Genomic DNA, 14911 nt, shown 5'->3' with positions numbered 1-14911 from the left:
AAAAAAAAAAAAAAAAAAAAAAAAAAGAGTTTGTAATTTCATATATCATAAAATTCATCATTTTAAAGTGTACATACACTTAAGCAGTTTTTAGTATATTCACAAAGCTGTTCAACCATCACCATTATCTAATGGAAAACACTTTCATCATGCCCAACAGAAACCCTATGCCCAATACCACTCACTCTCCATTCCCTCCTCCCCCCCAACCCCTGCCCAGTGTTCACTAACCTATTGATTTGCTAATTATAGGTCTTTCATGTAAATTAAATCCTGTGTCTGACTTCTTTCACTTTGTTTTCAAGGCTTATCCACATGTAGCACGTAATTGTACTTCATTCCTTATTGCCAAATATCTGATTATTTGGATATACCACATTTTGTTTATCCATTCATTAATTGATGGCTATTTGGGTCGTTTCCTCCTTTTGGCTATAGTAATGCTAGTATGAACAACTGTACAAGTTCTTGTGTGGACATATGTTTGATTTCTCTCAGATATATGCATCATCTGGGAGTGGAATTGCTAGGTGACACTATTTTCTACCTTTTGAGGAACTGCCGAACTTTAACACAACAGATAAGCATTTTACATCGTATCAACACTATGAGGGTTTCAATTTCTCTTCTTCCTCACCAATACTTGTAATTGTGCACCTTCTTGATTATAGACATGCTAGTATGTATGAAATATCGCATCATGAATTCTGATTTGCATTTTCCTAATGACTAGTGATGTTAAGCATTTTTTCCTATGATACTGGCCATTTATTTCTTTGGAGAAATGTCTACTTGGGTCCTTTACTGTTTTTAAATGGGGTTTTTGTGTTGTTGAGTTCTAAGACTTCTGTATATACTCAAGATTAACAGATATTTTCTCCCATTCTCTGGGGTCTTTTCACTTTCTAAAAGTGTCCTTTAAAGCACAAAGTTGTAAGTTTTGATGAAGTCCAAGTCATGTTTTTGTTGTTTTTTTTTTTTGCGGTATGCGGGCCTGTCCTGTGTGCTTCTTGCTTGTCCTGTGGTGTTATATCCAAAAACTATTACCTAATTCAGTCACGATTTACACCTGTATTTTTCTAAGAATTTGAGATCTTATATTTAAATCCTTAAACCACTTTGAATTATTTTGTATATAGTGTTAAGGGTCCAACTTCATGTTGTTACATGTAGATACCCAGCTGTCTCAGAGCCATTTTTTAAAAAGATTCTTTCCTGCATTGGTTTTGGGACCCTTGTTGAAAATCAATTGACCATAAATTTAAGGGTTTATTTCTGGACTCTCTATTTTATTCCTTTGGTCAGTATAAGGTATTTGTCCTTGAGAATTCCCTGGTGGTCCAGTGGTTAGGACTCTGCACTTTCACTGCAGAGGGCACAGGTTCAGTCCCTGGTAAGGGAACTAAGATCCCACAAGCTGAGAAATGCAGCCAAAAAAGAAAGAAAGAAAGAAAAAAGTATCCTTACTAGTACTATTGCCATAGTTATTAAATCATGTTTGCTTTAAAGATTGTTTTGACTATTCTGAGTCCCTTGTATTTCCATACAGATTTTAGGATCAGTTTGTCAATTCCAGCAAAAAAGGTAGCTTTTACAAGGATTACACTGAATCTGCAGATCAACTTGGGAAGTATTGCTATCTTCACAATAGTATGTCTTTCAATTCATGAATATGGGGTGTCTCTATTTAGGTGTTTTGTAGTTTTCAGAGTGTAAGTTTTTCACTTTTGTTTATTCGTAAGAATTTTGGGGATGCTATTGTAAATGGAATTTTCTTAATTTCACTTTCATTGCTGCTGTATGGAAATACAACTGATTTGGGTATATGTCTTGCAACCTTGATGAAGTCATTATAAAGAAGTGGCAACAGTGGGCATGCTTGCATGGTTCTTGATCTTAGGGGGAAGTGTTTTTAATCTTTCATCATTAAGTCCATTAGCTTTAGGGTTTTGGTAGATGCCTCTATTCAGGTTGAGGAAATTCCCTTTTATTTCATCTTGAATTATTAAAAGGATGTTAAAAGAAACTTTTTAAAAAGACTCTGGTAGGAAGCATTTAAATATAGGAAATACCAAGTGCAATAGGCAAATTTCTATCTATACGTGAAAGCAGAATCTATAAATACATAAAAGAATTATCACCTGTGCTTTTCTTTTTTTCTTTTTTCTTTTTTTTTTTTGCGGTACGCGGGCCTCTCACCGCCGCGGCCCCTCCCGTTGCGGAGCACAAGCTCCGGACGCGCAGGCCCAGCGGCCATGGCCCACGGGCCCAGCCGCTCCGAGGCATGTGGAATCCTCCCGGACCGGGGCACGAACCCGTGTCTCCTGCATCAGCAGGCGGACTCTCAACCACTACGCCACCAGGGAAGCCCTCACCTGTGCTTTTAAAAAACCTCGAAGGGGAATTACGTCTCAAAAAGTTACTTAAAATATATCCCTCTCGGGCTTCCCTGGTGGCGCAGTGGTTGAGTCTGCCTGTCGACGTAGGGGACACGGGTTCGTGCCCCGGTCTGGGAGGATTCCACATGCCTCGGAGCGTCTGGGCCGGTGGGCCATGGCCGCTGGGCCTGCGCGTCCGGAGCCTGTGCGCCGCAACGGGAGGGGCCGCGGCGGTGAGAGGCCCGCGTACCAACAAAAAAAAAATTTATATATATATATATTCCTCTCATAGTAATAAAATTCTGGATTTCCAGCTGGATGTCTAGTTTCCCTTTGTAAAAACCACATGCACCAAAGTGTGAAGTGCTATTATTGCAAGGGTGGCCAACCTCATCAAGGGTAAAACCTAGAATTCAGGAGGGATACTGATAAATATTCACAGATAATCTTCACCAAAATTTAAAATTGTATAGAACAGAACTGACATTTTTATAACCAATATGCTTTAATGTAATTTTAGGTCATTCATTTTACAAACACTTATGGAATGCCTACTATGCTTAAATCATTGTGCTAGATCTTCCCAAAGACACGGTTTATATTAATACAATTCCTAATGACTTTTTCTTCATGCTTGCTTCAGGGACTACATCTGGGACTGAATAGCAGCACACAGCCATAGGGCTGCAGTATGGCCACCCCTGCTCTACACTCTGGTCTCTTCCAGAGGTGAACACAGCAGCTACTATCTTGATAAGGTGTGTAGATTAGTAATCACCATTCTGTTACCTGCAGAGAAACAGATTAACATCCTTTATTTAATACTGATAAACGAATAGCTTTTATAAAAATGGATGGCTTAAGTTTACAAAAAAGTGAAGATTTTATGCTAATGTCAGCCATTAAAAAAGACAAATACTGAAACCCAGACAAAATCAGAATTAACTTGTATAAATTAAAAAATAAGTTATAGGTTAGTGAAACTGTGGTAAAGGCTGTGTGTTAAATAAATAAATAAAATCTACATGCAACTAATTACAAGTTTATAAATACTACTCTCGAAAAGTTATCTAAAAGTCCTATAACCTTATTTAAAAACACTGACACATATCAAGATCCATAATCTATAAGAAACTCTAATTTGATGTTATATTTAAGGAAATACTGAAAATAATCGAGGTATATATTTGATGTATTAGAAACTACCATCTGAACAATATTTAATATTAAATATAGTTTAATTTTAAGGTCTTTCATTTCAGTCAAAAATCCATAAACGTAGATTAGTTTGGACTGTATGACAGAGGAGACAATAAAACGTGTTCTCAAATACATGCCAATACATTTTCTTGAAACAAAACCTCAGCAAACGAGAATTTCCATACTGTCCATGGGAATAACTAAAACCTTTATTAGATATGGTTTCCAATAACAATGTGAAAATTGGAATTATCAATTCAAAGAGCAGTGAAGTTTGAAATTTAAAAATGTAGACTAGATATTAGGTAGGGGATAAAAGGTAAAGGAAGACGAAAATGTTTAATACTATTCAGTATCTCCCCTCTGTACACAATGTTGCATATATACAACTACTCCACTTTAATTTTACTGATTTTATATAATAGTGAAATCCCCTGAAGCAACCTAGGGTTTACAGATGGTGTCCAACTTGCGGGGAAACAAATTAGGAACACACTTGATTAACAGTTTTCACCCACACATTTTAGACAGACATTTTTTTTTTTTTGCCAAGATTTTCATAGTAAATTCATAAATATAGGAAATACTTTCACTCCTTCAGTGTTAAAATAGAAAACCAAACAGTGCCAACAGTAGTGGCTTAATTACTGGCATACAAGAAAAACACAACACCAATGGGTTTTCTTCATTATGCATTTTAAATAATGTGTGCATGTTTCACTTTTAGTTATAAATTTTCTAGTCTGTTTAGACAACAGCACTTAATAGTCTTGAATCCATTGAGATGTTGCTTTCAATCTGAAACACTGTGTGTATACATGTATATAAAAAATAAACCAATGTATGACTCTTCTGACATGTTGAATATCAATAAAAGCTTATTTTTGACCATGCAGTTAGAAGAGAGGGAAGCAAGCCACCCTCTCTACATTGTCTTGTTGCTGGCCTGTTTTTGCAGTGGTATCAATAGTGGTTTTTGGAGGGAACTCTGTGCCTTCAGCCTATCTAAGACCAGATACCACCATCAACAAGAGGGGGAGAGGAGATGGGAAAAGGGAGGTGGGCAGGTGTTAAATGTCAATTTTAAAAGTGTACATTTTGTGTTCTTTCTATGTATAGGATAAAAACAGATCAATGAGGAAAAAATTTATAATTAGGAAAAAACTGCAATCAAATGAAGACATAAAAGCCGAATTAAGTTCTTTTAATAGATTGCATATATAGATGTTTAGCCATACTCTTTTATCAACTCTTTAAGAGTAGAACTTTATATCCAATTTACATGCTTCAAATATCATCTTTCCTATTTGTTACAGTAAGGTCTTGTATCCAAATATCCACTTGTACACTGAGAGCTTTAAGAAAAAACAGGACACAGAGGGAGTTGCCATTTTTAGCAGCAATGAAATATCACTAACCCTTTTAACATACCGAATTCAAGTCACTATCAGAGGTGAGTGCACCACAAAGTCACCAGGTACAAAATTGCTAATTCATTTTTAAATTAATAACTTGAAATTACCCCTGCCCCCCCACCCCATTACATCCCATCTTTTTATAAACAGCAAACATTTTGCTATTTTATACATAGGCTAGCAGGCTTGTTTCAATATGAAAGTGCTAATTCATTTACAGATTTTTTTTTTAATCAGTTATGTAGTGCTACAATAAATGTCCAATAATCTACATAGGAACAATCTTTGATGATGAAAATGATGAAGATTGAATAAGGCTATCGATTACCTTATCTTATTTACATATAAAGAATAGATACCCAATGGTGAGGAAGAGACAGAAATCGGACAAATACTCATAGGTGTAAAAATTACATCTACCTCTGAGCTTATACTGTAAATGAGACATTTTAAATAGTCCTGTAGCCCATGCCTATTTTTTCCTCAGAAAAAGAAAAGCTGCCTTCATGACATCCCCTCTTGTTGCAGATTTCCACAGTGTCACTTGAACTTTCAGTCAGAATCTTACTTTCTTCAAAAAATAAAGAAAATACTCCCTGCCCCCCAGGTTACCTCCCTCCCCCACCAAAATTCCTCTGGATTCATTTTCAGTGCCAAGTTGCATGATCAGGTCCCACCTCCTGGGTTTTTTTTTGTCCATCTATTGATCAATTAGTTTAGAGTGGATAACATGAACCAGTTCTGGAACCGCTACTAGGAGGAACACAAGCTCTTCACTACAATCACACTGCAGGAAAGTGGTAACTCAATTCATCCCTGGTGCCGGGCCTCCAAAATTGAAAGAACTTGGCACAACTGGAGCACTGAATTTGTATCCTCCATGCTTCTCAATCATTTTGGATTCTAGAAAAACAAATATGTGAATGTTTAATAGAGCATTCGATCATCTTACTGCTTTGGAGAAAAGAAGGAATTGACAGACATTAACAATAGCTTAACCACCAGTATTAGCCAGGAAGTTCCAAACTTTGGCCTCTGTTCTCCCTCCAAATGTATAGAAAAAAGTGAAGAGTATATTATGAAGAGAAGATGAACTCTCTCTTGTATGCTACAGACTTCTTAGCCAACTTTCACTTTGCATTGTTTAAAAAGAAAAATCTTTACTCTATTTTGAGTCAAATACTAAATCAGAAGGATCCAATCTCCAAAGGTAATTACAGCTAATGAATCTAATGCAGGCAAATTCAAATTAAATACTTTAGAAAGCTGTGCCTTTTTTATACGGAGGAACCTCTCTGAATATAAAACTAGTCTGACGCAGTATTAAGACCTCTAGAAAACTACTAGGCTGTGTATTATCTGAAACATCCTGTATTGAAAGGCATACTGAAATGTTTAACGATGAAAAGAAATGATGTCTTTAATATAGTTTTAAAAAATTGCAGTTTTCAAAAAAAATTGCAGTTTTCATAACTTTAAAATTCACAATTTTAATGGAATTTTCTACTATCAAACCAGCCCCATGAGATTTAGCGACCTTATCAAAGCTACTGCACACTGAAAGTAGTCTTCAACTATACTTAAAATCAGTAAATTATGGCCAAACCCAAAATTCTTTTTTTCATTCCTACAGATTGGAATTAATTTATCACCTCCAACAACTGTAGCTTTTAATCACTTAATTTAAATTTTAAAGCTGTATCAAAGTCATTAATTGCATTAAAGAGGGGTTGAGGTTGGGACTTCCCTGGTGGTCCAGTGGCTAAGACTCTGCGCTCCCAATGCAGGGGGCTGAGGTTCGATCCCTGGTCAGGGAACTAGATCCCTGCAACTAAAGATCCCGGTGCCGCAACTAAGACCTGGTGCAGCCAAATAAAAAAATAAGTATTAAAAAAAAAAAAAAAATATGTTTTCAAAAAAAAAAAAAAATATTAAAAAAAAAAAAAAAAAAAAAAAGAGGGGTTGAGGTCAATTAACATACCATGGGCTGCTCTTCTTTGATCAGCTAGAGTTGCTATATCCTGTAACTGTTTTCTTTGTTCTTCATTAAGACCATGAGTCAGAGCCTGATACCACACGGGATTACGATTTTGTATAGCTATCAAAAAGAAAACAAAGGAAAAAAGGGCAATAAGAGAGTCCTGGTAGTTCTTTTCTGTTCTATTCCCTCTACTCCACCTCCAATACTGAAATTCTGATCTAGTTTATATTCTCCCAATAATAATCTAAGGTATTTTAAATTACTTGCGAAAAAAAGATACAGGGGGAAAAAAAGTTCTGGTTTAGCATTATGCCTCAAAAATCTAATCATAGTCATAATTCTTATCTCTAGTAAATAAGGATTTAGAGCCTAATCCAACTGTTATACAATAAGTAACAAACTAGGGAAACTAGAAATAAAGTTAACCCAAACCCCTTAAAAGATTCAGAGTTAAAGCAACTTATTTTTTTCTGCATTGCTTATTCTGCATTGCTTATTCAAAAAACCCTTTCTTAGATATATGTACTGTCTTTCCATAGAAAGGTGCTCTGCAGTATTTAAGTTAAAATGCTCACACACTTTTACATTATAGCCTAAATAGCTGTCAAACTCAACCTGTGACAAAGGAATAACAAAATTTCGCAGCATGCCACAGGATCAGGTGTTAAAAATCTCAGTGTTTATTAACAAAAACATGCACTACATAAGTTGATATATAATGGTAGCAAGTCTATGTATTTCTGTATTTCAATTAGCTATATAAAGGGGTGTGTGTGGTGAGTGAGTGAGAAAGAGAGAAAATGTTCTCTATAACATGATTTTCTACTTCTACTTTATTGCATTCACTGTGGATGAGCCTTCTATAATAAACCATCCTTTAGGGATTAACATGTGTTTAAGTATACAAAATACAAAGTCATGGACAAAAGTCAGTCAGTAAGTTCTTGGCACTTCAATCAATCCCTACAGCCTGCCATGTAGCTCAGAAACAATTCCTTGCGTTTCTGCAAGCTTGCATCACAATTGCTTTGTCATGGGCTTGGAAGATTAATGTTCTGGTTATCAGAGAATTTATTCTACATCAACGTTCATAATGCATACGAATGATAAAATAGCACAGTAGTTAACTCTGGAGGGAAAGGATGTTCAAATATAGTGCCAATTCTAATTTCTTAAGTTGGGTTAAAGAACACAGATGTAAAAAACAAAAACTGGCACCTAGTATTCTGTAGCCACACACTGTGAAACAGCAGAAAAGAACAGAGATTCCAAGACCATAAATGTTATATAAATGGTCAAATTCTCAGACAGGTAAGCATGGGTTTAGCCAGGGGAAAAAAAAGATACACAAATACATAAACACAAGAAAGAGACATAACAGTAGATATTTCTGGGGAAAGCTGGGAGGTTAGAAATTAGAAGTAGGAAAAACAAACTTGTTGTATAAACTTTTTGAACTATACAATTTTCCTATGACGTGCATATTTCAAAATTACAATCTAAATAAAAGTAAAATAATAGGATGAGGAAAATACACTGAATCTCTAAGGCAACAGTACAAGTAACTTTGGTTACTTTGCCTAACAATTCTAAATCACATTTTAGTTTGGGTTTGATATACCCAAAACCCCTTCTTTAAGGGGCAGACGTAAATACGAACAAATTGATTCAGGAAAATGGATCATATGGAGCTATCTGAATTACATATAACAAGTTAACTTACTTTGAAATATAGCTTTAAATATCTGATACTCATCAACAGGGTTATCTTCATCATCAATGATCGTGGAATAGCCTTCCAGGGCAGTTTCTTCAGCGTCATCTTCTTCCCAGTCTTCATCATCTCCATCTTCGCCTGCTTGCTTAGCCAGGATCTCCAAATATTCTTGTCCATCTTCATCAATATCATCTTCATCACTCCCCAGTTCCTCTGCCAAGTCATAAAAAGGTGCTCTTGGTAACACTGGAATATTCTGTTACTCACTGTAACTCAGTGACAGTGATCATTGTTGGTGAATTACAAATCACAACTGAATAAATTCAAGGAAGAGTTCCAGGAATTGGTGTTTAAATACATATTCAGCAATAAACAGAAAAAAAATTCTCATAGAAATCTAAGAAAACTAACCACAACTGTTAGTACTAGAAGTCTGAAAAAGGACTGCATAATATGAGAACCAGCACTTGGTGTGCTCTGAGACTTATGGTATATACCAAATCAAATACCAACAGTAAAGTAAAATAGTTTATTATATCCACAGAATACCTTTTATGAGATTTTTTTTTAAAAAAAGGCTAGCTGGCTAAGATAGTACATGATAAAAGACAAAAATGGCAAGTGTTATACTGTTATACACTAATTTCTTTTAAACAACATCCTATCAGTTTATATTCTTGTAGTCTATACTGTCTTACCGGTGAAATGTATTAGCCAACATCTAATTAACTTAATTTTACAGTGTAGATATAGCTAGATTTTAGCACTAATACACAGATGTTTACCAACACTAAAAACCTGCCCACAGGGCTTCGCTGGTGGTGCAGGGGTTGAGAATCCGCCTGCCAATGCAGGGGATAGGGGTTCGATTCCTGGTCCAGGAAGATCCCACATGCTGTGGAGCAACTAATCCCATGTGCCACAACTACTGAGCCTGTGCGCTCTAGAGCCCGTGAGCCACAACTACTGAGCCCGCGCTCCTACAGCCCGTGCTCCGCAGCAAAAGAAGCCACTGCAATGAGAAGCCTGTGCACTGCAACAAAGAGTAGCCCCCGCTCGTCGCAACTAGAGAAAGCCCACGTGCAGCAACAAAGATGCAACACAGCCAAAAATAAATAAATAAAATAAATATATATATATATATATATATATATATATATATATATATATATAAGAACACACGCAAAAAACCTGCCAACACTGGAACTATATACGCCTAGAACTGCTTTACATAATGGTGATACAGCTGAAAGTTCCTGCCTTCATGGACCTTACACTCTAGTTCTATGAATGAATGAACATGAAAGCATTTGGGTATGATCCCACATTTCTTTAGGAGAAGGGCTAAAAGAACAAGTCCAGTGATATTTCTAACTGGGTAATAAGACTGGCTTCCTCCACTGCAAATCCCTTACCCGTTTCATCATCATCTTCAGCTTCATCATCATCATCACTGTCATTCTCGTGTTCTGCATGGCAGGCATATGCTCTTTTTAATCCATTAAATAACAGAATAAAAGCTGGCAAAATCTGTCCAGAAACCTGATTTAAAACTTGTGGTATTTGTTCCATATCAATAAGAGCACATAGGCCCAGAACACACATCTTTCTGTCATGAAGCCTAAAAAATAAAATAAAATATTTCCTTATTTTCCTTTAAAGAAGATTTTGCAGAGTTCCTTACAAAGTAAATAAAGATCCAATATATGTCACTTACCCCAAGAAACAATCAACATCATTAAGCCACTGTGTAATAAAATGATTTGTAACTGGTTCAACATTATTAGGGAAGCGAAGATTTTCTAAGGTGTTGAGAAGTAGGTGTGGATTATAATACAAAGCTGCAATGGCAACTTGCAAGCACATTGTTCGAAGTTCACTTGTCTTCACCTCTCTTGTCAGTCTCTCTAAAGCTGCTTCCACGAATAAGGGAATACACTGTAGAGAAAGACAGCGAAACATTCCAAAACTGTAAGTAAAGCAGCCGTTAACTACCCACCCATATTAACTTTCTTGTTGCCTCAACTAACCCCCCTTCCATTAAATGATCCAATTTTTACTGTTGAGCCAATTCAGTGGGAAATCCAATTTTAGAGAAAAATTGGTCTTCACTGAGCTATTAGAGCCCCACCACAATAGCAATATTGGATTCAAAATATTCCTACTGACTAACCTTATTGTGGTAATCATTTTGTAATATAAACATTTATCAACTCTTCACACCGTATACCTTAAACTTATACGTTATCTTTCAATTATGTCTCAATAAAGATGGATTTTCAAAGTCCCATTGAAACTGACAATGGAAATTTAATGACTAAATCCATCTTATTGCAAAGTGATAGTGTGGCAAACAATACTCTCACAATATACTTTAAAAAAAATCTTGTCAAAGCTTACCTTGCATAACAAGTAGCCATAAAACTTGCCAGTCATATTTGCATACATATTAAATATACGATCATTATTAAATATTGGTTAAATTTTAAATGAACAATTTTAACATGTTATCTAGGTGTCATAATAAACAACATACAAAATATATAGAACAAATGCCCAAAATGAAAAAGTGAAGGGAAAGATTCCCTCTCTGAATCCTCCAACACGAATCATTAATAGTTTCACTGACCTGGTCAATGCCACGCCCTTTGCACTGCAGAATGATGACCTCTAACAATTTTGCTGCATGACATTCTGCATCTTCTCCTGCAACTCCTGTAAGAACCTGATCAATACAAAATATAAACTGCAAGGAGGAGTCACAAAACCTTGAATCAGTCTATAGCTGCTTAAGTATTTAAGGTATTCTAATTAATATGAGTGACTGCAATAGTCATTGTACAGACTATAGTCTAAAGCACCCTTAGGATTTGGAGTTATTCGTCTGTAATACTGGTCTACATAATCAAAGCACATCGCATGTAGTGCCATTCTGGACCATAGCAAGTTGACAACCACTATGTCTAAAAAAATACTGACAATGGAGAATGAGATGAGCAGGAAGTAGAGGCAATCTGTTGATGGCAAAGGCTGTTTCCAGACAAGAAATAAAAGCATGGATTTGATGTGCTCATTAGCACTAGAGGAATGTAAGGGTTAAGGATAAGGGTTTTGGAATAGGAAAGTAGATGGTATAGGTATCTCTGTTCCCAGAGTATTAACATAAACAATATAATTTGGCAATAAATAATAACATAACTAGATGATTATTTTGTGACTAAGTGTTCAGAAAGAAATGACATCGATGAGGACAAACACATCTAAAAACTTCGTAAAGCGAAATCATTTTTTAAATGCCTGGTGTTGGGACTTCCCTGGTGGCGCAGTGGTTAAGAATCCACCTGCCAAAGCAGGGGACACGGGTTCGAGCTCTGGTCCGGGAAGATCCCACATGCCACGGAGCAACTGGCCCCGGGTGCCATAACTACTGAGCCTGCACTCAAGAGCCCGCGAGCCACAAGTACTGAAGCCTGTGCGCCTAGAGCCCGTGCTCCGCAACAAGAGAAGCCACCACAATAAGAAGCCCGCGCACTGCAACAAAGAGTAGCCCCAGTTCGCCCCAACTAGAGAAAGCCCACACGCAGCAAAGAAGACCCAATACAGCCATAAATAAATAAATATATTTATTTAAAAAACCCAAAACCCAAACATTTATAACTCCAATTAAATGTCAGAGGGCAGACATAAAACAAATACTTGTCAAAGCCATTACTGAGAGATCTAAAAATCATAGCCATTTTCAGTTTATAACTCTTAAAGCTCTTATTCTGTCAGACCTGTATAATATGTTCACCATAATGTGGTACCATGTCTCTTCACAATTTTGTACTTTTTATAGCACCAGCCTCACATGCTTATATTAACTAAAAGTGACCTACCTTTTTGCACATACTGTATATCATTTCAAGGTACTTGGTATCAGACAAAAGTGTGTCTGTATCAACTGTTACATAATTATGAAGCAGAGGCATCATATCTGTATTAATAAAAAGCATCAGTTAAGTATCTTTACTAACATATATGCTGTGTTTCTGAAAAAAATCTCAGAAAAAAAAAGCAAGTCTGAATGTTCTGTCCCTAAAGTTCACTTTTAATTATTCACTTATAATTAAACATAAAAATGAGGCTATTATTAAAGTGCATTCCTTCATATTTAGCAGTTAAAGATTATACAAAGAAGACTGACAGGGGGCAGAAGAATCTGTGTTAAAGAAAAAAATCTCAAGTGATAACTAAATCAAAATGTATAATGGGTCATCTTTGAGCACTAATTGCTACTGATAACTTATCCAAACAACAAAACACTTAGAATATTCAAAAGTTTGTATTCAAGTGATACACTAAAATTGAATACAAATGGGGAGGAATCCTTAGTATTTCTATGATGACTTGACTTACCTGTAAAGTAATCAAAGCCACCCTGCTGAAAAACTTCAAATACCAGAGGTAGTAGCTGCCACATCTGTGGAGACACTTGTTGACATGTCAAACTATGTGCTAAAGAGAAGATCTCCTCATAGAATTCTAAAAGAGAATACTGAGTCATTAGGACAATGCTTGCTCATATGAAATAGTAGTGTATTCTTAACACAATCAGAGATATATACCTAAGACATGCTGTTGTAAAACAGTTCCAATGACCTGTAAGCAGATTCCTTCAAGCTGCTGGGTTATCTAAAAGAGAAGAAAAAAATCATATGGAATTGTAGCACACTGAATGAATTATTAAATAATGTATAAATAATTCAATGCATTTCAATGTAAAGTCAATATTGTGAACAAATTAATATTTTAACTCTGTTTCAAAATGACTCATATTATGAAATTAAGAATCAATATGGGTATGAAATACCATTAAAATGAGACAAAGAAAGAACATGCATAGTTTACCTATAAAGTAAAGGAAAAAAAAATTTCCTGGAAAAATGCAGGTAAGTATGAAAATAAAGGAGCCACATTGTTCTGCAGAGACTAAAATCTTTTTGTCTGTAAACATAGATTAATTCAGGCCAGATATAATAGAGTGTAATTGAGATGTAAATCAGTAGCTTACTGAAAAATTATTTAAAATAAGGCATTATTCCTACCACTCCCAATAATTTTTAAGCCACCTCCATTTACATAATAGTGAGCTAGGTCCCCAAGTCATACAAGATAGACAGAAAATACACACTCCCCTTTTGTCAGTATGGTCCTCAATTGGATCCCAAATCCCTGGAAGTCATCAGAATGTTTAAAAAGTGGGGGAGAGGAAATGAGATAAAATTTACTAATCAGGGGCTTCCCTGGTGGCGCAGTGGTTGGGAGTCCGCCTGCCGATGCAGGGACACGGGTTCGTGCCCGGGTCCGGGAAGATCCCACATGCCGTGGAGCGGCTGGGCCCGTGAGCCATGGCCGCTGAGCCTGCGCGTCCGGAGCCTGTGCTCCGCAACGGGAGAGGCCACAACAGTGAAAGGCCCGCGTACCACAAAAAAAAAAAAAATTTACTAATCAGATCTAGAAGCAGGATGTCCATTTCGAATACATATACTCAATACATCTTCAACTCTTCAAATATAGTAAGCAATTGATTTGTTAACCGTAAGGTAGCTATAGGATTCCTCATGGCTTCTAGCTATCTCCAATTATAATCTACAAAAAAAATCTGAAACTCTCAGGTTGCAAAAGGCAGTTTGTAGATAATGTGAAAATATAATTTATGGATTTAAATATCTGCATTGTAATTATAAACACCAAATTTAGAACAATGCTTACTTCTAAGGGAAGGAAGTAGGGAAATGAGATTAAGAAGTGGTGCCCTAATGGTTTCAATTACATTATCTGAAAATTTTTCTTACTGGAAGTCTAAGGATATATCACAGAACGTTAAAAATCTAATAAATTTAGGTGGTGGGTAAGGGGTACTGGTTAGTTTTCTATGTTTTTTACTCTTTTCTGTATGTTTTAAATAATTCCACTTTTAACATTCATGATTACAATTCGCTTACCTTTCCAAAAGACAATAGTAAAAGAAGAAAACTAGGAAGATGATGGTGATGGTTGCACAACGTGAATGTACTTAATGTCATTGAAATGTACACCTAAAAACGGTTAAGGTGGTATATGTTATATGTATTACACCCTAACTAAAAAAAATTTTTATTAAAAAGGAAAACTAGGAAGAATATGTTTTCCTAGGAATCACCATAATTTTGGATGTGAAAAGGTAACCCTAAGAGGG

General features: G+C 36.0%; 1 protein-coding gene and 1 non-coding gene across 2 annotated transcripts in view; one reads left to right on the top strand and one right to left on the bottom strand.

Annotated features, from left to right (window-relative positions):
- Positions 1-1329: 1329 nt before the first annotated feature.
- TRNAE-UUC (transfer RNA glutamic acid (anticodon UUC)) lies at positions 1330-1402 on the top strand. Its single transcript has one exon. It is a non-coding gene; the product is annotated as a tRNA-Glu (tRNA).
- A 2863-nt stretch (positions 1403-4265) lies between these two features.
- The window catches only part of IPO7 (importin 7), a 49659-nt gene continuing 39013 nt past the window's right edge, over positions 4266-14911 (bottom strand). The window contains exons 17-25 of the mRNA XM_007471383.1: positions 13299-13365; positions 13090-13215; positions 12570-12667; positions 11321-11416; positions 10409-10629; positions 10107-10312; positions 8698-8904; positions 6975-7091; positions 4266-5896 (exon numbers count right to left, since the gene is read on the bottom strand). Of these exons, the coding sequence (XP_007471445.1) occupies positions 5799-5896; positions 6975-7091; positions 8698-8904; positions 10107-10312; positions 10409-10629; positions 11321-11416; positions 12570-12667; positions 13090-13215; positions 13299-13365 (1236 nt within the window). The 3' untranslated portion in view covers positions 4266-5798. The remainder of the gene's footprint in view (positions 5897-6974; positions 7092-8697; positions 8905-10106; positions 10313-10408; positions 10630-11320; positions 11417-12569; positions 12668-13089; positions 13216-13298; positions 13366-14911) is intronic.

Source organism: Lipotes vexillifer, unplaced genomic scaffold (assembly GCF_000442215.2).
Source record: "Lipotes vexillifer unplaced genomic scaffold, Lipotes_vexillifer_v1.1 scaffold6, whole genome shotgun sequence".
Lineage (NCBI taxonomy): Eukaryota > Metazoa > Chordata > Mammalia > Artiodactyla > Lipotidae > Lipotes > Lipotes vexillifer.
This window is presented reverse-complemented; position numbering and strand designations above follow the sequence as displayed.